At 42.2% G+C, this 27,917-nt stretch overlaps 1 protein-coding gene across 2 annotated transcripts in view; it reads right to left on the bottom strand.

Annotated features, from left to right (window-relative positions):
* FAT3 (FAT atypical cadherin 3) overlaps positions 1–27,917 on the bottom strand; it is a 436,391-nt gene that overhangs the window by 171,734 nt on the left and 236,740 nt on the right. For both annotated transcript variants that reach the window (XM_077805390.1, XM_077805398.1), the window contains exon 3: positions 21,368–21,429. In XM_077805390.1, the coding sequence (XP_077661516.1) occupies positions 21,368–21,429 (62 nt within the window). The remainder of the gene's footprint in view (positions 1–21,367; positions 21,430–27,917) is intronic.

Genomic DNA, 27,917 nt, shown 5'->3' with positions numbered 1-27,917 from the left:
TACTCCACTTTTTAATGCACCACAGAATAAAACACATCTCCCCTCAGCTAAAGAGTACACAATCCCAAAGATGCTTATTAGTGGGAATTATTATTTGTAGGTCGTTTTTGAAATGAATATAGCCAAGATTTTAAAAAATGGCTGCCAAGCACATATCACATTTTTACTTACTACATGTTTGTTTGTTGTTTGTTTCTTTAAAACTTGAAAATACCTGTTTTGGCAAAACAGGCTAGAAGCTCATTTACTCATATGATGGTTTTAAAATTATCTGAAAAAGATGGAGAAGGAAATAGAATCCATGGGAAAAATACATATGTTCAAGACTATGGAAGAAAGTATTAAAATGCTTATTGGTGTATTAATTAAAGATAAAATGCTGTTTCTGTAGAAAAGAAGACACTGTACTAGAACAAGGTTTTTAATGTTCACATCTTAGATTTTCCTGTATTATTTAAGGGAAATAAACTGATTAATTCTGTGATGATATTTTGCAAATAATTAGCTATGATAATACACCCCGTCAAATATTTTGTGTTCTAAATAAGAGGGTTGCTTTTTTTTGCCAAAACCTTCCATAAAACCCACTCCACAACTAATATTGTAGCATTTTCAACATCTCTAGAAAGATCATGAGAGATTTTCAACCAGCAATATTATGTTTCAAAAGGAAGAGACTCATCTACTTCTTGACAACTCAAAAGTCTTCTGGCTAGGAGAAAGAAATTATTTGTTTTTTTGAGGGTAGATTTCATAGCACTTGATGCGTTAGGGCTTCTGTACTTTTCTGTCTAAGTTATATCTCAGGAAAGGCCCCACTTTGGTCTATGATTATGATCAAGCTAAAGATTTTTTTATCCATTCTGATGATGAATAACAATGTCAATGAATTAGATACCAAAGATGAATTAACCTACAAATTTGAATTTTTTTTTAATCTCTCAAGTCTCTAGTGTACCACTGTTTTAGAGATAATCCATTATGTCGGAGACTGCAAGGCAACAGGATTCTTATACCTTAGGGTAATAAGTTTAGAGAGAAAAAATATTTGTGTCTAGTATATTTATTAAACTGTGATTCCCAACATGATTATTGGTCTTCTTATACCCAAGATTCTAGTAAACACTTTAATTGTGTCATGTTACAAATTATGCTCACTACCAGATTCTTGTCAGTGAAAGGTGCATTTCTTTGACATGATACATTATTTTTTTTAAATTGGGAGAGAAATAAATCCTGTAGGATGCCAGGGTTTTTTGTGACATTCTACCCTTTCAGGTACGTCTTGTCTATCTCTACTTATCTAATAGAAAGTGGGCTGAGAGGCGGTAATTTTGTAAGATAAAAGAGCAGATAAGTAGGGAGAGGCTTAGCTGTGAAAGGGCTCACCTAACAATTGTGATGGAGAAGAGGGAGATTAAGAAAAGGGCTGTCATGTTTATAATGATGGGTCAGGAAGAGGATCCTAATAGCGCTATGGCATAGAACTGAGGAGAGGGAGGTGGGCATCAGAATGGATAGAAAGGAGGAGATTTCGGCAGACAGTCAAGATGGGAAATGACGAGGGCTTAGATGACAGTTTTGGCAACCAAAACAGAAACAAAAGCCCAGATCTTAGGGAGGATCTTAGAAGAAGATCTGTGGGTACATGTGGCTTTACTGAGAAAGCAGGGTCAAAGATGACTCCATGTTATGGGCTTAAGTGACTAGGACGATGTTGGCAGCACTGATGGAGACAAGAGTGAAAGCAGACACTTGGGAGGAATGGCAATGATTTAGGTTTTTGCCATGGTAAGCTGAAGTATATGATGCAACATTCAGGAGGAGATAGCAGGGAGACAGTTAACATGCAGGACTGGATGGAGAGAGGAAGGTCAGTAGCAGAGGGGTACGTTTGTGAGCTATTAGAGAAGAGGCACTGGATCAAAGACAGAGTCCCATGGGACACCAAGAGGATGTAGGACAGAGAAGAAGTATCCTGCATGAAAAAAACTGTGGAAAAAAAGAGCAAAGAGTTTTGAGGGGACCCAGAAGAGGACAGAATTGCAAAAGCCAAGAGGAGATTTCAAGGGGGAGGATATGATCAGTGGAGTCAACAGCAGTCAAGGAGGCTCTGGCTGGAGGCAGAGGTTGAGATTGATCTATGCAGAGGTCACTTGAGGCTTTGGGGAGAGTTCTTTCACTAGAGTAGAAGGCAGAAAGCAGAAAGGATCAAGGATGGCACTGAAGGAGAGAAATGTGAGACAATAGTTGCCAATATCACATGCAGTGGGTTTAGAGGTGAGGTGGAGAAGGGAAGCATGTGGTACATGGAGAGGAAGGTGGTGTTTTTGTAGTCTCTGGGATGTCAATGTACCACTCTTTACAAGAACTAAATTAACTTTTTAAAACAATCAAAATTATATCTATACACTAACAGCTCACACAGGAAGAAGTGTTCCCAAGTAAGAGTGAAGCCAAACTACTCACAGGGAAGACAGTGGTCTCCCATGCTGTACAGGAGGCGAAGAGGAGATGGGGAATGTAAGCAGTGGCCATCTTTGCTAAGGGTAGCCTGTAGCCTCAGGGGATGTCTACACTTGCCATTTGAAGTGGAAAAAGTCCCTTTTTTGCCCAAAAACCATGGGAGCATCTATACTTGCCAATGACTTGCCCCGCGCGCCCCCCCCCCCCTCGATGAGAGATATATAGCTCTTACAGGTGATGCTTTTGTGGTGATGTGCAGCTGAAAATATGTTCTTCCTGTTTACACAGCTTTTAGCCTCCGGAGAATATCCCACAGTGCCCAGGTGACCATGCTAGCCAGCAGCTCTGCTGCTCTGTTGCCAGGTAAACAGACATTCTCCCCACTCCCTGTAAAGTCCCTGGAACTTTGAAACCCCCTTCCTGTTTTCTTGGCAAGTGCTCACTTATCTGACCAGGTGACAATGCCTGCTCCACGGAGCAAACGATCCCCTGCTTGGAGCAATGCAGAGCTACTGGAGCCGATCAGTGTTTGGGGGAGAGGAGGCTGTGCAGGGACCCAGGATGCCCCGCGATCACCCTCCACCCCATTCCCACAAGACCCATCGTCAAACTGGAGAGAGCTGAACTGTGGGACAGCTGTCCTAGAGCGCTGCTCTCATGGGTGATGGAAGTGCTTCTAATGTAAACACTCTCTGACACCTGAGGAATTAAGTGAGTACACAAACCAGAGCTTTACTTTCACTGGTACCCTATCACTGGTGAAACTTACAGCACAAAAACTCTGCAAGTGTAGACATACCCTCACTCTCTCTAAGAACAAAGAGGGTGACCATTCTGAAAGAAGGAAATTCTTTGTGTGGTTCTCTGAAGGGAAACATCAGTGAGAACATTATCCTTCAGTAATTGATGAGGGAGAAACCTTCAGTTTTAAAGGATATTAAGGTGGGAAATGAAAATTAAACCTAAAAAAATCTTCACAAAAGATATCCATTCCACCAGATTATTCAAGATTCATCTCTCTACCAATTTCTGGATAGACTGAAAAGGCTTGAGCCAAAATCAGGAAAAGAAAAGGCTTGATGCTGAGTGCTACAATTCCTAAAGGACCTCTTTTAAAATTAATTTTAACTAATCAATAATTTTACTTGTAAATTCTCAGAAAATGGATTCTGTAATCAACAGGTAAGTGTTCTAATTTTCGGGAGAATACAGTGTATTTCTCATACATAACAAGGAAGCTGTGTCCCTGCTTTAAGTGCAAAACTCACCTCAACCTTAACTACGAAGCTGCAGTTGGAAACCTCCACAATGAGTGTATGTTCTGTATATGTATTACACACAGTCACAAATTAGGAATCCATGGAAGCTGTTAGTTACTGTAAATGATACAAAAACATGACACAGGACTAAAGCAGATATGCTTCAGATAACACAAAGATTCTGTACATCCAGATAGATTCAAATTATGTGAAAGATTCCCTGCCATTTCTGTAGAAGATTAAAACATTGGTACATTTATAAAAACAAGCGTGAAGATTTAGTAAACCAAGATGTCCTCCACAATGACTTTTTGTTTAGTAAAGCATGGAGCGTGGCAAGAGGCTCTGGAGGAGACACAGTAAGGGAATAAATCAAACCGGCGTGAGCCTCGTGGGTGGGCTCCAATCAATAAAACAGAATGACACCTCTTCAGAACAGTACAACAAAGTAAAAACCTATGAACCCTGAACTAATCTCTGAGCTAATTCATCAAAAGGAAAGCTACAGCAGACAGAACTCCAGAATTATGACAGAGAATAAGATATAAATGAACTACAGAATTTGCCTACACAAACTTACTGCCAAGAAAAGGTTTAAAACAGGAAGAGGGATGGAAAATCATTATAGCATGTTCCTTTTTATTTCATCATGCATTTAACAAACTTCTAATAGCCTAATTTTCATTGGAACACAATAATGTTGGGTGTTTTAACAACAAAACATCCATCCATTCTGTTTACACTAAGGTAATGCCCATCATCTCCTAGCTCTCCAAACACAAGGGATGACATAGGACTTGTCCATGCTAGGATAAAAGGTATATTTTTAAAAATGTGTTAGTGAACGCATTTTAACGGACCCATTTTACAACCCTCTCATAGCCAGCTGGCCAAGATAAACCCAAGAGGGGAATCTAGGCTACAGCACAATCGACTAACATGTCTGTGAAATACAACTTGCTCTGTCTAGCTAAATCATGTTAACTGATATGGTTTAAAAACCACACCTTTTCTCCTACTGTGGACAAGCCCACATTCACTGAGAAGAGTGTGTGGTCTCTCAAAATATATATCAGAAATAAAAATGGGAATGCTGCAGGTTCCTAACTCACAACATGGTAAATCAGGAATAATGGAGCTCAATGGAGTTAAAACTGGCCTAAGTAGACCAGTGTTAATCAGAAAATTAGGTCGCGTGAGAATATTACCATGACATAAAAATAAATGTGAGTTGTCCCTATCTACAGTGACTGCAATGCTATATTATTCAACATGTCAGTTAACCAGAAGGTCATGTTTTCACACTCTCTCATTTTCTAGTTAAAAGCTCAGTGAGATCAGAATCCAGCCCAAGATGATGAGCCCTTCCTGATATACATTTAGGAACCTCAGCTCCCAAGAGCTGCTCAACCCTTTACAGTTCATTTCTCCTCAGAATCTTGTTGCCTGGTAAAATTTGATCTTGTGGAAATGTCCTGCAGCTCACTGGGGAAGTGAGATCCAGGGATCCCTTGATGCCATTTGGCAGAGGGCACAGGGGGTGCATAAGGTTGTACAGGGATCCCCTGGGTCAGAGATATACATAATAGTTCATCAAAGGATGGTATGTGAGGGGGTCTAGGAGAGCCAGTAGCCCACTGGTCATCATAATCAATGCAAAATGTATGTATGGATATTGCAGGAGTTATGTATCTATGCTGAAAATTATGTTCTTAAGGTCTCGGAGTTAAAGCAGGTCATCTGGAGATGACATACCTTGGAGATACTTAGTTCAGGCAGGACCTAACAGACACTTATCTCCCTGTCTGCTCATTTGTGCATTGCATGCCTCACAACATACACCTATTTGCATATTGAGTTACAGGCAAAAGAAGAAGTTGTGAAATCTACCAGAAAGGAAATCTACAAGATGAAACGAACAGCAGAGGGGTCTCCTGTTTCTGAATAAAGACAAAGGATTGTTCTGGTATACTCTGAGGTGCAAGAAAACACACTGAATCCTAACCTCAGAGGCGAACTGACAGAGTACTTGTCTCATCAAAGGAGGACCAGAGCCCAGCCTGACTGTAAATCGTTGCAAGGATTTTGGGTGAGCACTATTCTACGAGACATAAGAGCATCTTGTTAATTAAGGCTAAGCTCTAGAATGCATGTGATGATTTTGTTCTATATGTAACCATTTATTTCCAATACTACACCTTGCTGCTGCTTGAATCTCCATGTTTTGTTAAATAAACTTGTAAGGAAAAAAATCCGAAGGGGACAAAGCCTAAATGAAGTAGTTGGTTAATACTTTAAAATTAAAAGCTAAGATCTGCAGTAGACATGAGTGAAACAAACATTTCCTCTGAGATGCCCCAATTCCAAAGAGTTTATAGAAATATCACACACAAGCATTTCTAGGGTTCACGGTCATTCTCATCTCAATAGTATTGTTTAGCTAATCTGAAATCGATTGTGGATCTCTCACTCCATCTCCTAGCAAATATACAGACAGTCTCTCCCTTGCTGTGGTAAAAATTATGGTCTCAGCGATGTCCACACACCTCTCACTGACAATGTGCATCTTGCACAGGAGCCTAACGGGATTTCAATAAAATAAAAATGGATGTTCGTTTTCAGCAATATTCATGTTGTTTTATATCTTAGCACAAAAACTTTTTTTTTTTTGCCTTAAAAAAAATTGTAAAATTTAGTCTTCCTGAGACTTTGGCCTCATCTACAGCCTTACCTCTCAAGTTACTGTCTAAAATATCACAGCATCTGGAAGCCACTGAAACGTGTGGTAATCAAGGAAAGAGAGAAAGAAATATCTGTAACAATGCCATGCATTCGCTATTTTGCAGCTTTAAATTCTTGTACAGACCTCTTGGATGGATTCTACTTGGTTAGCAGATGAAGTAGTAATATTTCCAGTCATGCATTTGATAACTCTGTGTTCTTAGGTCACATTAGTAAGAGATGATGCTGTAGCCCATGAGTCACTTATCATGACAGACCGATGTAATCACAGCCAGACGACTTTCACATTCTGCTGTGTCACATTTTATGCCTCAGTACTCCTGAGAAGCAGTGTCCAATGTCATATGTAAATCTGGCTCTTGAGCAATGATTTTTAACCTCCAAAGCCAGTCCCTGTCTTTGGAAAGTTCGTTGGCAACTTCTGATAACAGGACTTTCAGAGAAATGGCATTTTTAAGTGTGTGCCACCATTTTGCTGCTATTCATTTTTAAGTGGTCTTCTGTAAAGATTCACATTTAATTCCTTGGGGTGAGCAAAGCAGGGGCAGAGGAGTAAACGCAGACTTCTAGGTGACCCTCAGCTGTTGTCTTTGATATAGAGGTAGAGCCCACAAAGAATGCAGATCTCAGCATCATTATTATTATTATTATTTGCATTACTGTACTGCCGAGGAGCCCCAGTCATGGACCAGAACCCATTGTGTTAGGTGCTGTACAAACACAGGACAAAAAGACAATCCCTGCTTCAAAGCGCTTACTGTCTAAGCATAAGACAAGAGACCACGGATGGATACAGACGGAGCAACAGGACAGTACAAGAAAACAATGAGACAGTATTGGTCAGCATAATAGGCTGTGACCTCAGCACACAAGGAATGCTGCAACTTCCTCTAAGTTGCCTGGGCAGCTTGGCCCACGCAGTGGCACTGCATGCTGGGAACTGTAGTCTCAATGAGCTGTACTGCCACATCATAAGTATCAGCATGTTGAAATCTGCTCCTTTATATAGAAATAAATCCCCCAGACCTGCAAAGTGATCCACAGGCAGGGAGATCCACTGGGGTCTGAGTGTGGCCCACCACCTCCCAAGGAATGAAACCATTGGTTGGGCAAAGTTTGGGACATCCTCATCAGTTTTATACACCCCCACTCACAAATCAAATTTCAGGCCTGTTAAAGTTTATTTCTTTCCTGTTTTTAAGCATTTTTTGCAATGCTGTCACTATAATGTTGCTTTTATTACCTTTTTAATAGGGACTCTTAGACTTATTTTGCCACTCCAAATGATTTTTAGATCATTCTAGCAATAATCAAAGGCAGCCTACAACTTTTCTCTCTCCTTTCCTTGTGGCAAACACAGCAAAGCTATTCCAGAGAACTGTTAACTAAACAATTTTAAGTTCAAGCTATAAGTAGTAGTTTGCCTTCCTATATTACTAGTTTCTCTTGCATCATCTAATGGACTTCAGTTTTAAAAAGGGAAAGGCAGGTGCCCTCTTGGCAACACTTAAACCTCAGATAAAAAAAGCTGAACCAAATACGTTGTCTGGTTTATACCCCAATCGCTAGTACGTCACCAAGAAGGAATGCACAGTTTTCTTTGCCAAAAGTGGGCAAAGTTAAAGCTATATGAATAGATGTTTAAACAAATTCATAATTTAGGATTTAAAATAATCAATCTTCTGTATAGTACTAGCTACATCTCAGAAGCTAAGCAGGGTTTAGGTGTGTCAGTACATGGATGGGAAGCTTCCACAGAAAACCAAGGATACTGCAGAAAGTAGTGTTGGTGAGATGAAATTCTTCCATAGGGCTCTGTACTAAACCAATGCCCTGGCATGGTATTAGCAGGATACTGTGTTATTTTAAGTGCTACATTTTGGGTGAGATGTCAAAAAGCAAGATCCTTACCCACTTGTGGTCATTTCCAATAATACTCTTCCCCAATTTGATATTCAGGACAAATTTTAAATTGGATAACAACATATCCAAATATCAAAATTCCCCTTGCAGTTTCAATTTTTCATTATGGATGGAAACTAACTTTTCAGAAGGATGTACTTCTGACTGCATTTGCGGCTGGGGAGGGGGAATTATGTTTCCCTCTGATTACTGCACATAAATAGAAAAGGAGGACTTGTGGCACCTTAGAGACTAACCAATTTATTTGAGCATGAGCTTTTGTGAGCTACAGCTACAATAAATTGGTTAGTCTCTAAGGTGCCACAAGTATTCCTTTTCTTTTTGTGAATACAGACTAACACGGCTGTTACTCTGAAACCTGCACATAAATACATGCTACATAACAAAAGGAAAAGGAGTACTTTTGCGGATACAGACTAACACGGCTGCTACTCTGAATGCTACATAACACAGATTATATAGTGCTCTTTGCTACTGTACTCACAGTAAATGGTTTCACTGGAGCCCTGATATTTTGGCACTTACATCAGATCTGCCCATTTATCTTCATTACAGTCTCTTGTACTGTTACTGACCTCCTTCTCAGAACTATACTAAAGCAGCATGGCAGCAAGATTGATGAGGCCGGTATTTACTGATTTGCTACAAAAGCAAGGCATTTCTGAGTACTGCTACAACATTCTGATTGAACAAAGTTGGTTAAAAATAAGCAGGGAGTCAGCGAAGGCACTCTCTTCCCCTTATTAATAATGATCCTTGAGCTAAAATTTCAAGGGCCAAACCTGTCACAACTGCTTCTTAAAAACCATTAAGTTATAGTTAAACTTTTAAGATAGTTTACATTTCACCCACACTTATCTACAATGGCTACTGGCAGCTATTTTTTGTTCTTTATGGAGACTCTACTGAATCTACCCTTTGATCAATCGTTTAGTTAAAAAAGTACTACAGAATAAGGTAAGAAACTACAGAGTCCTTGTCAAGAATTTAAACATGGAAAGCCTACGAGTAAATTTTCAAAAGTGCCTAAGGGTATGTCCACGCTGCAAAGAAAAACCCACAGTGCTGTGTCTCAGAGTCTGGGTTAATTGACTCAGGCTTGAAGGGCTCGGGCAGTGGGGCTAAAAGCAGTAGCGTACGTATTCCTGCTCAGGCTGGATCCTGGGCTCTGAAACCTGGCAAGGGGGAAGGGTCTTGGGACTTGAGCTCTATTCCAAACAGGAAGATCTACGCTGCTATTTTTAGCCCCACCAGCTCAAGCCCTGTGAGTCCGAATCAGTTGATCCCAGCTATGAGACTTGGTGTCATGGGTTTTTCTTTGCAATGCAGATGCCCTAAGTGTTTCGAAGCCTATGTCCCATTTTCAAAATTGACGAAGGTACTTCGACACTTTTGAAAGTGTACCCTATACTACCAGTGAGGTAAAAGGAGGAAGCAACATTTTACTCCAGCTTTTATGAACCTTCAAATCATGCAGTTCTCAGGTTTTGGAGCCTCTGTTGAGAATTGTACACTAAAACCAGAATCTTCTCTATACAAAAGGCTAATCCCCTTGTTAAACAGAGGGTTTGCAGTGCAAGAGGGTCCTAGCCAACGAAACTCATCAAAAGCATGTACATCTTACAGATGCCTGCCCAGGATGGCTTGAACCAACATTTGCAACAGCTCATTTTAAACCCCCTGAAACTGAGAACGTATACTCAGATCTATTTTACAGAATGAATGTGCAAGTCAATGAGCTGTCACTTGGATTAAACGTTTCACTCCCATCAAACTGCAGATGTACACAGCAGAGCAGGACGGGAATTATTGATATTCCTGGTGTCTCAGAGTAAGCTGACAAAGAACAAGGTTGTAGATCCTTCATGAAATGGTTTACTTTCAGCCTCCATATCTCACTCCAGTTGCTGTTTGCATAAGATCAGGCAACTAATTTACTATATGCAAAAGCTGTAAAATATAACAGTAGGAAGCTCCCAACAAGAAACTCCCTGCAAAAGGCAGACCTAAACTTTTGACTCTCTTCCCAGAGCTAACATTCCAATAATGCTGCCCACTGTTAGCTTTTATGTCTCTGGTGAGTAAGAACTATGCAAGAAAAAAATGAGGGACAAGACTCCAAAAACCAAGAAACATTAGAAAACGAAAGAGACACAAATCTGGGACAGAGACTGGATGAAGACAGGAGGAAGCAGCTGAGAGAGATTTAATAAAAATGCTGCAATGTCCAGTTATTACGGGGGAATAAAGGAAGATTCCCTGCAAATGGTAATCACATCTCATTTTGAAATGGGTATTTATTTTAATTCACTTGCTTAGCAAGCAGATAACTACCACAATTTCATTCTTTTTATCTGATTGACAATTAAAGCATGGATCCATTTAAGATATTTTGCAGAATAATCTGAGAAAACTGCATTGGGGTTGTTGTATGTTAGAAAATAATGTAGCAAGTTGATAATTTTCCCCCAATTTAAACCATCCCTTTAGCAAGTATACAGGAAAGCGAGAAACCATGCAGTATCTGATCCACTGAGACCAAATTACACCTGCCACAAAAAAAATGCTACTAGACAGTAATCATGTAACTATGCCCTAAATCCTAGAATTATTAAATGATTTTAGAAACGTCAAAGAAATCAAACCTTTTTTAAAAAACGGGATAACATACTTTTCAGGGAAGGTTTAAAAGGCACCTTTTTCAAAGAAATAAACAAACGTACCTCTCTCAAACAAAACCAACCCAAATAATTTCAATCTTTCAGCCAGGAAGCAAGATAAGAATTTAGGAAGAGTAAAGTCTATCACGTAAGTAGGTTCTGAAAGTTAATGTCTTCCTTTGTATGTATTCTTTAACTTGTGCAGAATCCTTTAACTGCAGCCATAGGTGTTTGTTTTAAAAAGACAGACACTGGAAAACAGATAACTACAAAAAGGCATACTCTATGACATGAAGGCACTCAATGTGGGTTCAGGAGATCTGAGTTCAATACCTGATGCTACCACAGACTCCCTGTGTGACTTGGGACAAGTCACTTTGTCTTTATGCTTCAGCTCCCCATCTGTAAAATGGGGATCACGATAAAGAGGAAGTTACTCACCTTGTACAGTAACAGTGGTTCTTCGAGATGTGTGTCCCCCTATGGGTGCTCCACTGTAGGTGTATGTGTGCTCCTGCGCCTCTAATCGGAGATTTTTGGTATCAGTGTCCCGTTGAGCCCGTGCACGTGCCCTCTCTCCCTCGCGGTCTGCCTCGAGGCTATTTAGCACTGCACGGGCGGGCGAACCCCCCCCCCCCCCGACTTCCTTCTCTACCGCAGAGCCCTATAGAGAACTCCGAAGTAGAGGGGAGGAAGGTGGGTTGTGGAGCACCCATAGGGACACACATCTCGAAGAACCATCATTACTGCACAAGGTGAGTAACTTCCTCTTCTTCTTCAAGTAGTGTCCCTATGGGTGCTCCAGTGTAGGTGACTCCCAAGCAGTACCCACCACTGGAGGCTTGGACTTCGGAGTGGAGTCTTTTACTACAGAGAGTACTGTGGAGTCGAAGATGGTGTGAGCGCCCAAATCTTCAGTGATCGCATAATGTTCCGCGAAAGAATGGGCAGAGGCTCAAGTGTTGAGATGGGGTATCCCTACAGAATGTGATTGATCTAAAAACTGACCTCGTGGAGTGCGTATGGACTCTGGACGGAAGCAAGTAGCATCCTTGATTAATGCAACTAGAGACCCATTTGGATAGTCTTTGAGCTGATATCACAGAGCTTTTGGATCTTTCTGTGGACAAAAGGAAGAGTTTACGGGATTTCCTGAAGTCCTCAGTCCTGACCAAGTAGAATGCTAATGTCCTTCTAATATCTAGCATATGCACAATTATCTCCCAGTTGTCCCAATGTGATTTTGGGAAAAAACAGGGAGACGGATCTGTTGATTCATATGGAAAGTGCAGAGAAAGTAGGGAGAAACTTGGGATATGGCCTTAGAGTTACTTTGTCTTTAAAAAAAAAAAAGGCCGTGAATGATCGATGTGCCATCAGGGCCGTTATTTCTACTATGTGCCTAGCTGAGGTGATGCAATTAGTAATGATGTCCGCATGGACACGTGTAAGAGAGAACAAGATGCCCTGGACTTGGAGGGAGGTCTAGTCAAAGCCCTGAAAACTGGGTTAACAGGCTGGCGTGGGTGGTGTCACATGCAGGAAGAGATTCCCAATGCCCTTAAAGAATCTACGAATTAGTGGGTGAGCAAACACCAAGTGGGAAGCTGATTTCACCGTGAGATGAACCTTAAGGAAGCGGAGTTTAAAATATAGTGCAAAATCAGAGGGAGGAAAAATGAGGTTGATTCTCTGTGTTTGAAATGACACAAATGGAGTCGTTTCCATTTTGTAGATAAGTATGTTGAGTGGTCAACTTTTGGTTGTGTTGCAACACATCTTTCAGCTTGTCAGAGCATTCTGCCTCTAAGCGTTGGAACTAAGAAGGAGCCAAGCCTGGAGGTGGAGGACCCTCAGGTTGGGGTGAAGGGTCAGCCCATTGTTCTGAGAGAGCGGGTGAGAGATGGGCTGAAGAGAAACAGGAGGGCATATTGCCATCTGTGTCAGATAAGGGAGCCAGACTGGTCATGGTCAAGAGGGGCAATTAGAATAACTCTTGCTTTGTCTCGTTGAATTTTCAACAGAATCTTGGATAGAGTAGGAAACTGGGAAGACATATACAAGTGGGCCCTGTCCCATGGGAAGATGAGGGCAACTGCCAGTGAATGTTTCCCCAGGCCAGCCCTGGAGCAGTAACAAGGACCTTTCTTGTTCTATTAAGTAGCGAAGAGATCCATAGGCCGGGCTCCCCAGAGGGTGGATATATCTTGAAGCATCTCTGAATTCAGTACACACTCACTGTTGTGAGAAAATTGCAACTGTCGGCTGTGGCGTTCTATATCCCTGGTAGATAGACAGCTGAGATGAGCACATTGTAATGGAAGCATCAATTCCAAAGTTTGAGTGCTGCCTTGTAGAGGGAGGGAGATCTGGCAGCTCCTTGGTGGTTTATACAAAACACACAGGTCACATTAAGTCCGTCATAACCTTTGCGTGTTGTTTTTGATGAAAGGCAGAAAGTGTGCACAGACACTCCCGACAGCCCTTAGCCCCAAAAGAGTGATATGGAAGGTCATTTCTGTGGAAGGCCATTTGTCTTGAACCTTGTGGTTGTGTAGGTGAGCTCCCCAGTGCATTAGGGAGACATGTGTCCCAGGGTGGTGAATGTGGGTAGCGAGAGGAATGCTCTCGGTTGTACTGCATCAAGGTTGGTGCTGATAAAGTCCAGTCACTGTACTGGGGTTAGTATGCCACTACAATGAAGAGAACCTTGGAGAATACCCTGTGTGGAGCAGACTGTACTGAAAATGATCCTGCCCCAAAAGTAAACAGTAGGAAATCTGCTGTACGATGGTTGTATTGAGATATGGAAGTAGGCACCCTGTAGGTTCAGGGCTAGAAATCAATCTCCTTGCTATAAAGCTGGTCCTAACTGCTGTGAAGTAGGGCAAGGTGACTTCTGAGTGGCGTGACAGGTATATAGATGGCAGCTTATGCTGTAAGGTATCGTTGTTCAGGCCCTCGACCAGCTCATCAAAAGTGCTTATAAGAGGCAGTTTGAGAGGTCACGGACTGGGGTGCAGCTTGTTTCCACTTTTGAACCATGGTCCTCTTACACTGTGGCTCATAACAGCACTGAGATGGTGGGTATTGAGAAGATTGTGATCTGTGGTGTGGTTGAGAGGTATATCTTCTCTTCTGTCCCACAGCTTAAATTCCTAAGGAGTGTAACATGGTCCGAGAATCCTTCGGGAAGTGGAGAGAAAATCTGTCTTCTCCGCAAAGCGTTTGGCCCTTCAAACTGGAAGTCTGTAGCTCTTTGAGCAATCTAGAGAGGTGTAGCACAAAAAACAAAAACAACACAACTTGCCTCCGTACCACTGTCATGGAGACTGAGAGGACAACTGTAACAGTTACATCCAGTGCTATTAACTGACCATCTCTAAGAATGGTCTGAATCTGTTCTTTTTGTGTTTCCAGTAATGTTCCAGAAACACAGTGGGTTTCCCATAACTAATAAAATTGTACTTGGCCATGTCAGTTTGGTAATTAATGACTCTACACAGTAATGTTGTCGATGAATAGGCCATCCTGCCAAGCCTGATTGTATGGAGTTGACTTGGCACCATGCTGCTTGCTTTGGGCATTAACCACATCCACTATGATGGAGTTGGGTTGTGGATGTTGAAAACAAAGTCTGCCTCTTTGGGTAGAGATGTAGGGGTTTTTTTTGTTTGTTTGTTTGTTTGTTTTTAAACACACAGTTGCTGGATGGTGTGATGGAGGCTGGAGTCTGCCAGATGACTTTGGTAGGATCTAGAATCACCTCATTAATTGGGAGGACAATTCTAGATGAGAAGGTGGTGTGCAGAATTTCCACCAACTTGTGATATGTATCTGCCACCTCCTGTAGGGGAATCAGCAGCTCGTCTGCCACCCTCTTGGTAAGATCCAGAAAGTTCTTAAAATCTTCACCTAGTGATGAGGGGTGGGCAGCACAGCCTCATCTGTGACAGATGAGGAGAAGTGTGCTGGAGGGATAGCTTCCTCTTCAGGTTCTTTTTCCTGTTCTGAAAAAGCTTCCTTCTGCACTGACTCAGGTGCTCTAGACAGCCAGGCTGTAGCAAACCATCTGGTGGTCTCTTCCTGACAGACACTGGGGATGGTCGCAACATGTGTGTATGTTGCCCAAGAATTACAATATGACCTTGGGGGGGGTGAGATAGGAAAGTGGGCATGGGCGGTGGGCTTACCTCAGGGGGCCCGTACCGCGATTGTAGGTTGGCTTGATGGAATTGGGGAGGACCCTTGTAATGTGACGGTGGGCCACGATGAGGGCCAGGGAAATTATCTCCTCCTGGTCAGTGTCAGATTCTTCAGTGGGTAAGGGTGGTGCTGACTGGGGTATTGGCAGTATACAGCCCGGTGCCAAGAGCGACGGTGGGTGCCGGGATGTGCTCGATATCGGGGTCCTGGTACCAAGTAATGGGGATTGCGGTTCTTCCCCAACCATCAGGTCTCCAGGGTACCAGAGCTCATGCAGTACCATGGGTTCATCTGGTACCACAGAGAAGTGTCTGTGGTACGTTGTCAGTACCGATAGTTGGGCAGAGCACTCCCTACATGAGAGTTTTGTTGTGCACAGTACAGAAAGTTTGTTGGTGTCACTATTTTAGAGATAACTGTCTCTATTTACAGTAACTGTCTCTCCCTGGGTACTGAGGCCACTGGTCTCCAGAGTACGAGAGCACGTGTGTTACCATGGGCTCACGTGTTACCACAGAGGAGTATTTGTAGCATGTTGTCAGTACTGATGGTTGGGAAGGTGCAGAACACTTCCTAGATGGGAGTTTTGTTGCACCTGGTACCAAAGGGTTTCTCTGTGCTGCTCTTTTAGAGACAGTACGGTAATTGTCCCCTCTCCTTAGGGGGCGGTACCATTGCCTGAGAGCCTGACTGAGGAAGCCCCTGGGTATGGAGGAGATGGTGCAACAGCAGAGCTCGCAGCAGGGGGCCCCTTAGCGGTGCCATGCTTCAGAGCTGCTGGGTTCCTACTGAGGTGGCCGCTCTGGGGAGCCCCGCTGGCTGGCCAGCTACTGGGAGTGCACCTGTTGGGATCGGTGCTGAGATGGCCGCACTGGGGAACCCCTCTGGCTGGCCAGTTGCTTGGAGGAGCTCTTTTTATGAGCCTCCCCCCACCCCTTCTCTTCTTCTCTCTCTTCTTCTTCTCCTCTTCACGACTCGACCCCTTTTGAAGTCAAGGTTCCGGGGTCAGCACCCACCGGAGTCCCCTGCAGACTGAAGGGTTTTCTCCATAGGGAGGAGTTTTAACTTCAGCTCCCAGCTCCTGCGGCAGGTAAAGCACCTCTGCCAGGCTCTCCCAGGCACAGTGAGTGTCTGGCCATTACAGGGACTGACTCCTGGCAGGAGAGGCACCGCTTGGAGCAGAGAGAGCCAGGCAAGGGGTTGTCATCCTCTAGCAGGGAAGAATGCAGAAGAACCTCATCTTCACTCTTTTTTTTTTTTTTCAACTGAAAATAAAAAATAAGTCTACAGATGCCAGGGGAAGGGGGGGCACGACTGCCCCCAGGAAACTGAACTTCTTTTCCTTTCTCTCTCTCTCTCCTTCTCCTTTTTTTTTTTTTAACCCAAAGGAATAAAATAAAACAAAAAAACACTAGCCTAACTACTTTTAAGGAGAACAAAGGTAACAAAACAAACACTACTTATGCTAATGACACAGATAAGGAAAGGTTTCAGGGTAGCAGTCCTGTTAGCCTGTGTCAGGGGACACTATCATAGGGCCTAATCACATCAGCCACAATATCAGAGGCTCGTTCACCTGCACGTCTACCAATGTGATATATGCCATCATGTGCCAGCAATGCCCCTCTGCCATGTACATTGGCCAAACTGGACAGTCTCTACGTAAAAGAATAAATGGACACAAATCAGACGTCAAGAATTATAATGTTCAAAAACCAGTCGGAGAACGCTTCAATCTCTTTGGTCACTCGATTCCAGACCTAAAAGTGGCAATTCTTCAACAAAAAAACTTCAAAAACAGACTCCCATGAGAGATTGCTGAATTGGAATTAATTTGCAAACTGGATACAATTAACTTAGGCTTGAATAAAGACTGCAAGTGGATGGGTCATTACACAAAGTAAAACTATTTCCCCATGTTTATCTCCTCCCCTCCCCCTTCCTCAGAGGTTCTTATCAACTGCTGGAAATGGCCCACCTTGATTATCACTACAAAAGGTTTTTTTTCCCCTCCTGCTGGTAATAGCTCATCTTAAGTGATCCCTCTCCTTACAATGTGTATGGTAACACCCATTGTTTCATGTTCTCTGCCTATATAAAATCTCCCCACTGTATTTTCCACTGAATGCATCTGATGAAGTGAGCTGTAGCTCACAAAAGCTTATGCTCAAATAAATTTGTTAGTCTCTAAGGTGCCACAAGTCCTCCTTTTCTTTTTACAGATAAGGAAGGGACAACTGCTCATTCCGCCTGAGGCCAAAGGCGGTAGAGAAGGAAGTGAGCGCGCGGTGGGGGGGAAGGGGGTTCGCCCCTGCAGTGCTAAATAGTCTCGAGGCAGACCAGGAGGGAGGGAGGGCACATGCGTGGGCTCAAAGGGACACTGCTACCAAAAATCTCCAATTAGAGGCGCAGGGGCACACAAACACATACAGTGGAGCACCCATAGGGACACTACTCGAAGAAGAACAGTCCCCTATCCTACAACGTATTGTGAAGTAATCAATTCATTAAATATTGTGAGGCACACAACTATGGTTTGAATCAGGGGACATATAAATACCTAGATTAACAGAAGGATGGTTTACATTGGGCAGCTGTGGCAGCGTGGAATAAGCATGGGTATTGGAATCGGAAGACCAGAGTCTGCCACTAATTTACTCAGTGACCCTGGGCAATTTACTTGACCACTTTGTGCCCTGTTTGCTCTGCCTGTAAAGCACCAGTGTGAAGTGCTTGGAGAGCTATGAATGAAAATGTGCTATTAACACTGCAAAGTATAATAACCATTAGCCCCCACAATCTCATCTTGCCTTGTTTTGTTAACTGCTATTGTGAATGGGGTGGACACAGACCAATGGAATTTGCTCTGTAGGTACTTTGTTGTCTGGGAACAATGCCTCAATCAAATTCAAGTTGAGAAAAGGGCATGACTATTTAAAAAATAATTAAAAGGCGTTCTAACCAGGAAAGGTCCATCAATGCCTCATACATGCACCATGCAAGCGGAAACAGAGGTTGCTGGGTCAAGCTCTAGTAAGATCCTTTCAGAGGGAGCCAGTTTTACTCTTTTTTATGCCAGACAGACTCTATTGGCAAGAGGGTATGAAACAAAACCGGAAGGGTAATAATTGTACTGTTGGGAGACCATGGTAATCTTGGCAATTAAGGACTCCCTAGGAGGTTAATTAAAGACATTGAGAGTCAAACATTTCACAAAATGTTTCAAGTATGTCATAAAAACGTGCCCACCTTAAACAGCTCAGTTCTGAACCATCAACAGCCTATTTGTTTTTGCCATGCTCAACTTGCCTCTAAGTATGCTGTAAAGATGGCAAATGTTAACTTTTCATTAGCAAATGAAAAGACTGACTAGGTCATCTAGTTCATCTCGCTGCAATGCACAATTCTATTCCCTGCAGTAAGTTTTTGCCCAGTTGGCCCAGTTTAGTTTTAAAAGTCTCAAGCAATAGGGCTCCTTCCACTCTCTTCAAGAGGCTATTCCAGACCTTGCTGTTCGCATTTCTAGATTGCCTACACTTTTCTGTGCTCAGTTCCATCCTATTAATCCCAATTCTAAACCTCCTGTATCAGCCTAAACACTTCATCTCATTCCTTTACATATGCACCTTTCAAAAACTTGTAGACCAATCAATATCTTTCAAACTGTACAAAAATCTGAGGAAAGCATCTAGCGTAGCAGGCTATAGCCTGAGTTTTATAAATAATACAAGAGAGATTCCCCCCTGCTTCCACCATTAAAGATGTATAATGCTTCCCTTTTTAAGGGATGAGAATCCTTTGGAAAATTGGCATCTGGTGTGATTCATTCAGATCCCCTGAGAAAACACAGACGCAGAGAAGACTTACAGTCCAGACCAAATTTGTCCAATAAATGATATTACCTCACCCACCTTGTCTAAGACCCAAGTTTCTCATTAATATATATACTTCAAAATCTATGCCAAATTCACTTCAGCTGGCTATCTTCCCTAGCAGTAAAAGCTGAAAAATCTCCAGTTATCGGAATAAAGAATTACTTAGCTAACTTTCCAACAGAAGAAATCTCTTAAAGGAGAAAAAAAAATCCCTTTATTCCTCCTCATTTATTTATAGCCCGGGATGTTTGGGATTGTACAGAAACATATAGAGGGGAAAAAATTAGCAGGTTAGGTAAGAAATTAACCCTCCTCTCGTTTTGTTCTGTACTAAGCCAAATGCTCAGGATTTTCCTCAAGCAGTACTAACCATGGGAAGGAATATCTGAAACCAGAGGTTACTACATTATTCTGCCGAATAGTGATTGGAACAAAAATTCATTCTGATCCTGTAAGGGTGCTTAATATGTCCAGATATTCTTTAGCTCACACTGCTATGTTTCTAAAAACATATTATATGGATGGCTGTGTCTATTGAATGATCTTTCACAGTGGCCCTGGTTTTCCACTTGCACCAATGTGAATCAGGAGTAATTTCAGTAAATTCAGGGGAGTTACATCACTGCAAATTAGAGAGAGATCAGAATCAAGCCTGGTATATGGAAAAGGATGGAAACATTTTATCACATGGTTTTTAGAGCCACGAGATAGAAATCACGTACTGGACCTCGCAATACACAGGTACAGTTTTGTGAGAGTTAGGCATATTACAGATAGTTATTCACATGAGAGGACACATACTATGGAGAGAGAGTTGAAATAAACCTTCCACTGCAAAGAGTAATTTCTTACTTGGAAACTGTAGTTGATAGGTTTAAATTTGAAATTTCAAAAATGATTCATCCTGATGATCTAGCCAAAGTGAGTAAAACTAGAGTTTACTTCCACTCACATTATAGGGTTTTGCATATAGATTCAAGATGCAATCTTAGGCCTCAATCCTTGAAAAACTTAGACATGTTTAATTGTACACTGGGAACAATCCCACATACAAGTGGTTTTCAAACTTTAGCAACCTGAGGATCCCTATTTTGATTTAAAATATTTCTGAGCCCCCCCAACCTCCCGGCTCAGCCCCAGGCCCTGCCCTTTCTCCACCCCTTCCCCCAAAGCCCCACCCTTGCCCCATCTCTTCTTGCTCCCTGCCCACTCCATCCCCCCTCCCTCACTCACTTTCACCAGGCTGGGTGCAGGAGGGGGTGCGGGCTCTGGGTGGGAGTTTGGCTGCAGGAGTGGGTAAGGGGTGCAAGCTCTTAGAGACAGTTTGGGTGTGGAGTGTGGGCTTTGGGCTGAGGCAAGAGGTTGGGGTGCGGGAGGGGGTGAGGCCAATTCCTGGCCAATGGGAGCTGCGGAGTCGGCAGTTGGGGCAGGAGCAGCGTGCGGAGACCTGTCCTCCCCTCACCCCATCAGGGGCTGCAGGAACGTGCCAGCCGCTTCCGGGAGCAGCTCAGGGCCAAGGTAGGCAGGGAGCCTGCCTTAGCCCTGCTGCACCACTGGACTTTTAGCGGCCTAAAATCTCCTGGTTTGGCTTCAGTAGCCTCCGGGAGATAGAGGGAGGGGGAGGAGTTGAGGGAGGGAGGGAGAAGAGTTGATCAGCAGGGCCCGCAGACCCCCGGGAGTTCCCTTCGGGACCCCCAGTGTTCCGCGGACCCCAGTTTGAGAAATGCTGCCATATACTTCAATAGCACTAATCATAGGGTGCAAAGTTATCGATGTGCAGAAGTCTTTGCAGAATCAGGTCCTTCCAAACTGCATTAGAAATTCATTAGAGGGACATAGACGACTGAAATATCACATGCTTCTCTGAAATATTTTAACTTATTGTTACAAAATAACAAAAAAATTGCTATAACCAAAAGAGATTAGAGAAAAAAAGAATATCTGTCTATTTCTACAGTTTGTTCATGTGTTTGAAAGCATTTTGTGAATTGTCAATTGAATTATTTCCCCTGTATAGTCAGGTTCCCCTCTTTGCACAGCTCTTTCAGACAGCAACAGGAGAGGGAATAGCATTGTCTTAGAAGGGGGGCGGGGGGATGGTTTTCCTGAAAATTAACATGGAAAGTTAGACAACAGGTGTAACAGCAGAAACAAACTTTAAACTCATTATTTGAAATTGGTAAGATTTGAAGACGGAGGTACCCCTTTAATATATATATTCCCCATCAGAGTTTACCTCGAGAAAATGCTCTGCCTGCTGCTCTCGATCCAATTTTCTTGATGTTGTCATAATCAGACCTGCGGGAAAAGGAGAACATTTGATTGTCAATATATGCTGGAGCAACGTAAATCTCTCCACTGACCATAAGAAGCAAGTTCATTTGCTGAATTCTCCAAAAGTGGTGGTAATGGGGGGTGGGGGGATGATTTGGAACAGTATCATGCCTAGTTTTCTTGAGGTCTGTCCGACATCACCATAGTCAGTGTTTGCCTGAAAATGAATCTGTAAGGGGAAAAAAGAATACAATATTAAAAACTGAAAATGGGTTACAATTGTGTTTATATAGTTAATATACTGTAGTTAGTATGGTAAATTCAAAAACCTCAGTAAAGAATCACTAACAGTCTTGTAATTAGGAATTTTAATTAACATTTGCATATGAGTGAAATCTTACAGTAAGAATCTCATTAAAGATTTTAGAGTTCTTGAACAATTAATAGGATGGGATACTGATTACTTCTGTGCCAAAGCTCTATCTTCTGTTATTTAACTTTCTGATAGGTTTTTGATCTCTCTTTTTTGTTATTATATTTGACAAGGAAGGTTATTTCTGTAATAACTCCTTGTATGCATAATGATTTCCAGCTCTTGTGCACTGAAGGTCCTGTACTACGTCATCATTTTGTTCCATGTATAAAGAGCCTTTAAACAAAGTAACTTTTTACATTAAAAAGATCAAGACATCTTTACTTTAAACAATGCTCTTCTATACACTAATAACCTCATGCAGGATATAGACTTAGCAAAGAAAATATGAGAGACACTCACAGACTTTCCAAGATTCATTACCCTTACCGTGTTGTTAAAAACAATTTTAGCTTTTATTTTTCCTCAGTAGCAATTAAAAGGTTCCACTTCTACCTCACACAGAGTGTTCCTTGAATAGCAGGATACATTGTGTGCTGTCTCGGAGGTAGATTCTGACTAGTGTTAAGACACCAGAATCCCAGAGGTATATATTTCCAGAGGTTTATATTTTACTGAAGACAATGCAATGTACCATATACTTTGCAAGAATTCATTCTTCATGTTTGCTAGAAAAACAGGAGCAGTAATATCTCACGGCTGAACTAAAAGACTTACTTGTTTAATGAGAGGATTTACCCTTCTGATGACCATGATTTTTTTCAGAATAATAATTGTTATTAATTATAATGATTATATTTTACATTTATATTGTGCCTTTAATCTCAAAGCACTCTAAAGCACTTTACACACGGTCGCTTTCTACTTAGGAGGAATCACTTCACTCACCAGTAAAATAGGGGTTATACCTAAGAGTAATGGGATTAATTTAACAAAGAGAAGTCTTTCCTGATATTTCAGGCTAACAACGAGATCTATTAGACTGAAAAATAGACTCCCGAGGGAAAGTGACAGAAACCAGACTAGACTTGACAAAGCATCAGAAAAAATTATATACTGTTGTTATTGAGAATAATCCTGTGCTGGCAAAGGGATGGAAAAGAAAAATGCAACAGGCCTTTTCGATCTCAGATGGTTATAATTCTGTTCTCTGGGTTGTAAGATGACTGCAGTTGTGTGGGTTTGGGAAGGCATCACAGTGGATGACGGGTTTGTGCCATGCATGCAACTCTGTATTCATGCATCCGATGAAGTGAGCTGTAGCCCACGAAAGCTTATGCTCAAATAAATTGGTTAGTCTCTAAGGTGCCACAAGTACTCCTTTTCTTTCTGTGTGAATGTAGCTCATCATATATGAACACAAGGAAGAAGTCACTACAAGCAAATACTTGTTTTCAGCAACACCTTGTAAGAGCAACTGCCCTTTACAAGCAACATTTCCTCTGGGAACATGTTCCCTACTGTGACTTATCAGCACTCCCCATAACAGCAACAGTCGCTTGGGAGCAACATAGCAAAAGGGCACTGATATATTGCTATTAATAACCATCTACTGTATTTAAGAAAATATTTCATTACCAACAAGATTTTAAAGTGGAACTCATTAAGCCCTTTTGTGGCATTAAGACACCACTATAGACCCCTGTGCTCAGACAGGGCATGTATCAACCGAGTTCTCACTATTGCTGAAGATATGACATCTCTTTATATGCCCTCCCACTCTCTTTTTGCTAAGGCACTATTTATAAATGGTACCCAACTTCTTCTTAAGTCAGAAATGTACATGCACAAAGAGTACGGACTGAAGGTCAGATAGTCAAATGCACCCTATACCTTCCCAAACAGTTTTGGATGCATGCTGCACGGCCTTTCATTACAGTGAGTGATATGATTAGGTTCCCTGGCTCCGGAAGGCTCCCAGAAGCGGCAGCATGTCCCCGCTCCAGCTGCTAGGTGGAGGGGCCAGGGGCTCTGCATGCTGCCTCTGCTCACAGGCATCACTGCCACAGCTCCCATTGGCTGTGGTTCCTGTCCAATGGGAGCTGCGGAGCTGGCACACAGGGTAGGGGCAGCGTGTGGAGCCCCATCCCCACCCCTATACCTAGGAGCCAGACATGCTGGCTGCTTCTGGGAGCCACGTGGAGCCAGGGCAGGCAGGGAGCCTCCCTTAGCCCCGCTGCACTGTTGACTGGACTTTTAGCGGCCCGGTCAGCAGTGCTGACCACAGCCGCCACGGTCCCTTTTCGACCGGGCGTTCCAGTCGAAAACCAGACACCTGGCAACCTTAGATATGATTTCCGCCCTAACCACCCCATGGAGAGAGCACATCTTACTCTCCTTTTGAAATGAAAAGCTCACGATGGACTCTTCAAACTGAACCTTCCAGTTGGTAGAACACCCTGGCACCTGCCACTGGACAGGGATGGTCACTATGATCAATTCTCACAAGTGTCATTTTGTAAGGTTGTTGGTTGGTTTTTTGTTTTGTTTTTTTAAAGCTACAGACATTTGTATTACAGTTCTATTCAGAGGCCCCAAACACATCTGGCTCCCATTCTGCTACATGTTCTTCACGCACTGTCTGTGTGTTTATTCAGTGCCTAGGACAGGGGGGCTCCATTCTTGGCTGGCACTTAGGCACTACCGTAATAAACATGATTAATGATAGAATAATAAATACAAACACATAGCAAATCCCTACTACAAAAATGGTTCATATAATTTCAAAGGAATGGCTACAGGAAGAGAAGAGCAGCTATCAGACTCCATACTGAACAAAACCTAGTATACGCTCTTCAATCAAATAATCATCTTACACAGAGATGGCTATAAATGTTCCCTATAAAGGCTGTTGATGTTGGGCCAATTTCATCAGCCCCCACGAATGACTTCAGCTGAATTTCATGGGCTTTTCTCGGAGGAGAATTCAGCCAATGGTGTTGTAACACTTTTTCCCTCTCCAAGTTTATTAATGTAATAAATATGTGACAGTAATAGTACTCAGCAGGACAATTTTAATCTTCCAAGCACTGTACACATGTTAACCAATCCATCTGCACAACGTCTCAGTGAGTATCATCCTCACTTTGAAAGGTGGGGAAACTGAGGCAACTTGACCAATGTCACCCAGCAGGCCAGTGGTAGATGTGACAGTAGAGCTTGCTTTATTGATAGCTGGTGGGGCTGGAGGATTTAGGGCTACCACCATGCCCCCCCATCCAGGAAGAAGATATTTTGCTGCTCTGTCCAAAGGGCAGCTCGATTCCTGAGCTGCCAGCTGGGAATTGTTCAGTCCAGTCTCTTCCTGGATGCCAGGCAGTAATAAGGGAGGATGTTTGCTGCTCCTGACATTCAGGTCAAGAGGGGTCATCTCCCCCCGCACCAGAAACCAAAAAGGGAGAAGTTCCCCTCTTCGGGCTTTGGGAGGGCTTTGTAATCACAGAAGTCTGTTGGGTCAGACAGCTTCAGGGGCTCGGTCCAGAGTCTTGGCTGTACACGAGCATGGGCAATATTGTGAGATTTCCTGCTTCCATTCAAACCAGACAAGAATGTCCTAGCAACCGACCTTCTGGCACATCTGCTCCCAGCCAAGCACTGAAAGTGGGGAGTCAGCTAAACTTTTGTGAATTTCAAAACAGATTAGATCCAGGTCAAGTTCTGGGTCCAGAGAGGCCTGACTAGACTAGTCTTAATTTGCACTTTTACAGAGCCTTTCCCCCATGGATCTCGAAGCAATTTATAAGCATCCCCTGGAGGATAAACAACTATTATCATCCTCATGTTACAGAGAAGCTGAGACACAGGTAAGCGACTCATCTTAGGTCACAGAGTGAATAAGTGGCCCCACCAGGAACAGAACTCTGAACTCCTGACTCCATGTCTGCTGTTCTAACCACCGGACAACAAACCCTCTTTGAACAAGTTTACTAACCCTTTGGTGTTAACATATATATAATGTAGCGAACACGTAAGCATAAGAACAGTTATGAGCTCAACAATGAGGCTAGCACTCTGTGGAATGGTAAAATATGGGCATGAAATAACTAATAATAAAATAAGCAAGCCAGAGAGTGTCAAAAACAGTTAGCTTTTATGTTTAGCTTTTTAGTTTTGCTGATTTGTGTCATCTTGGGTATTTTTGTGATATGCAAAAAATAGGTTTCTTTTTTACTTTAAATGATTCCTTTGTGATTTAATTTTTTAAAAACAGTAGTTTTGCTTGGATGGTTAATCATGTGTTTATGCAGCTTTTTATGTGTATCTGGGGAAATACCCAAAAGTACTTATTTGCACTATGGGCCTGATGCCATTCAGGTTTCAAAACAGAAAGCTAGATTCTCAACTGGTGTAAATCAGTGTAGCTCCACTGAAGCCAAAGGACCCACATCAATTCACATAAACTAAGGATTTGGCTGAGAGGATTTTATTGTTTTAATTTTTGGTCTGATTATTTTTAATCATGAGTATATGAAAACCCCACTGTAAATCACTACTTTTTGTGTAACAAGAAAAAAAGTTGTATTTTTTTAATAAATTGAATCAAAAGTCATTTTTAGGCAAAAATCTGATAATCCATGTCCAAGCTCAGCATCCATTATTTTATTTGTCTGTGCAAGTTGTACTTTCTTTGAATACATAAAATGTCATTTAACTCCTACCAAAGCTGCAAATCAAAATTAAGTTTTGCCAGTTTTGCCAACCTTTCTGATAGTTTACCATGTACAGTACTGAAAATGTAAACATATTTTATAGGATTGTGTTACTCTAACACAAAGCTCATGGTTTTTGGCAGCCTATATGATTAACTTGCCAAGGAATGTGGGTCTGATATGCAGGCTGAGAGAGTATCTTGAGTAAAAGCAGACAGGTAAAGGAGAAGCTAATATGTGACTTTTCACCAACACTGAATCTACCCTTTTAAGTCTAAGATGGAATTGATGTTCATTAAAATGGAGGACTGCAAATAAACAAATGAGGAAATAATGCTACAACTGTACTCTTCAAAGATGTGATCCCAGAATCCCATATTTAATGGGCAAAGGAATTAAATAAAGGTCCTAAAAAGTATCATCCAGAGCAGACCGGCTACGCTGTGCTGGGCACATGAAGCCCTGGCTTGCACTCTCAGAAAGCCCATCTGTCCCTAAGCTGGTAACATCCATATTGTACAGGTCAGTATTTCTATGCATTCTTAAAAAGGCAAGGGAAAAGGATATGCAAGATTTGTGATGAGCAGGATTCGTGGAATTGCTCCTCCTACATGTACTGTCTCATGCAGCTCAGTTGCAAACCAGATGAAACTGTATCCCAACTCCAGTACTTCCAAAGCAAAACAAAAAAACCCCAAAAAAACAGAGGGACGTGCAGACTGGTTTAATAGGAATTGAGAAACCAAACTGCAAGGGATGAAATTACTTATTTCCATCCTCCTCCTCCATCAGCCTGGGCAAATGGGCATTTAAGAGCAGTAGTCCAACAGCAACACAAATGAACTGCATAGGTCCTGCTTATCATTATGGCAGCTGGCAGAACACACTTTCCAAAATGTGTTGGTAAGCTGCTCTACAAAACTCAAGATGATATCTCTGCTCTTGGAGCCGAGAAGTAGACATGGCCCCTGGTCCAGTGTACCTTGATTGCTAATGCTCCTTCTAAGGTCATTTCCCTAATCAAACCTGCCAGGCCCTTTTAAGGAATTTTAAAACCATACTGCCAAATAACACTCAGCAACACACAGTGATTGGATTAGCACCTAATGAGTTGTAATTTAAACTGCTGCATACCCATTGCATTACTAGCTCCAGCTTCACTCCTAATGTGTTGGCTACCTTGAGTTTAAAGGACCAGTTAACTCAAACTAGACATTTGTGTATGCAAACAGGAGTGTGGGTTAGGGGCAACACTCGAGTTATATCTTGAGTTAACAATACAGTGAAGATAAATCCTTAGGTTAATCAACTTTTCATAATCTTATTTAATATGTATTATTCTAAATGTTTGCATTAGAGATATTTGGAATATTCTCAACTGCTATCAATTATTTACATACACAGTCTGACTAGTTAATATCACTGTAGCCATCATTAATGTTACCCTATGAGGAAGTAAACAAACCTGTGGACTCATCACATGACTATAT

Source organism: Eretmochelys imbricata, chromosome 1 (genome assembly GCF_965152235.1).
Source record: "Eretmochelys imbricata isolate rEreImb1 chromosome 1, rEreImb1.hap1, whole genome shotgun sequence".
Lineage (NCBI taxonomy): Eukaryota > Metazoa > Chordata > Testudines > Cheloniidae > Eretmochelys > Eretmochelys imbricata.
Note: the sequence above shows the minus strand (reverse complement) of the source record. Positions and strands in the feature narration are given on the sequence as shown.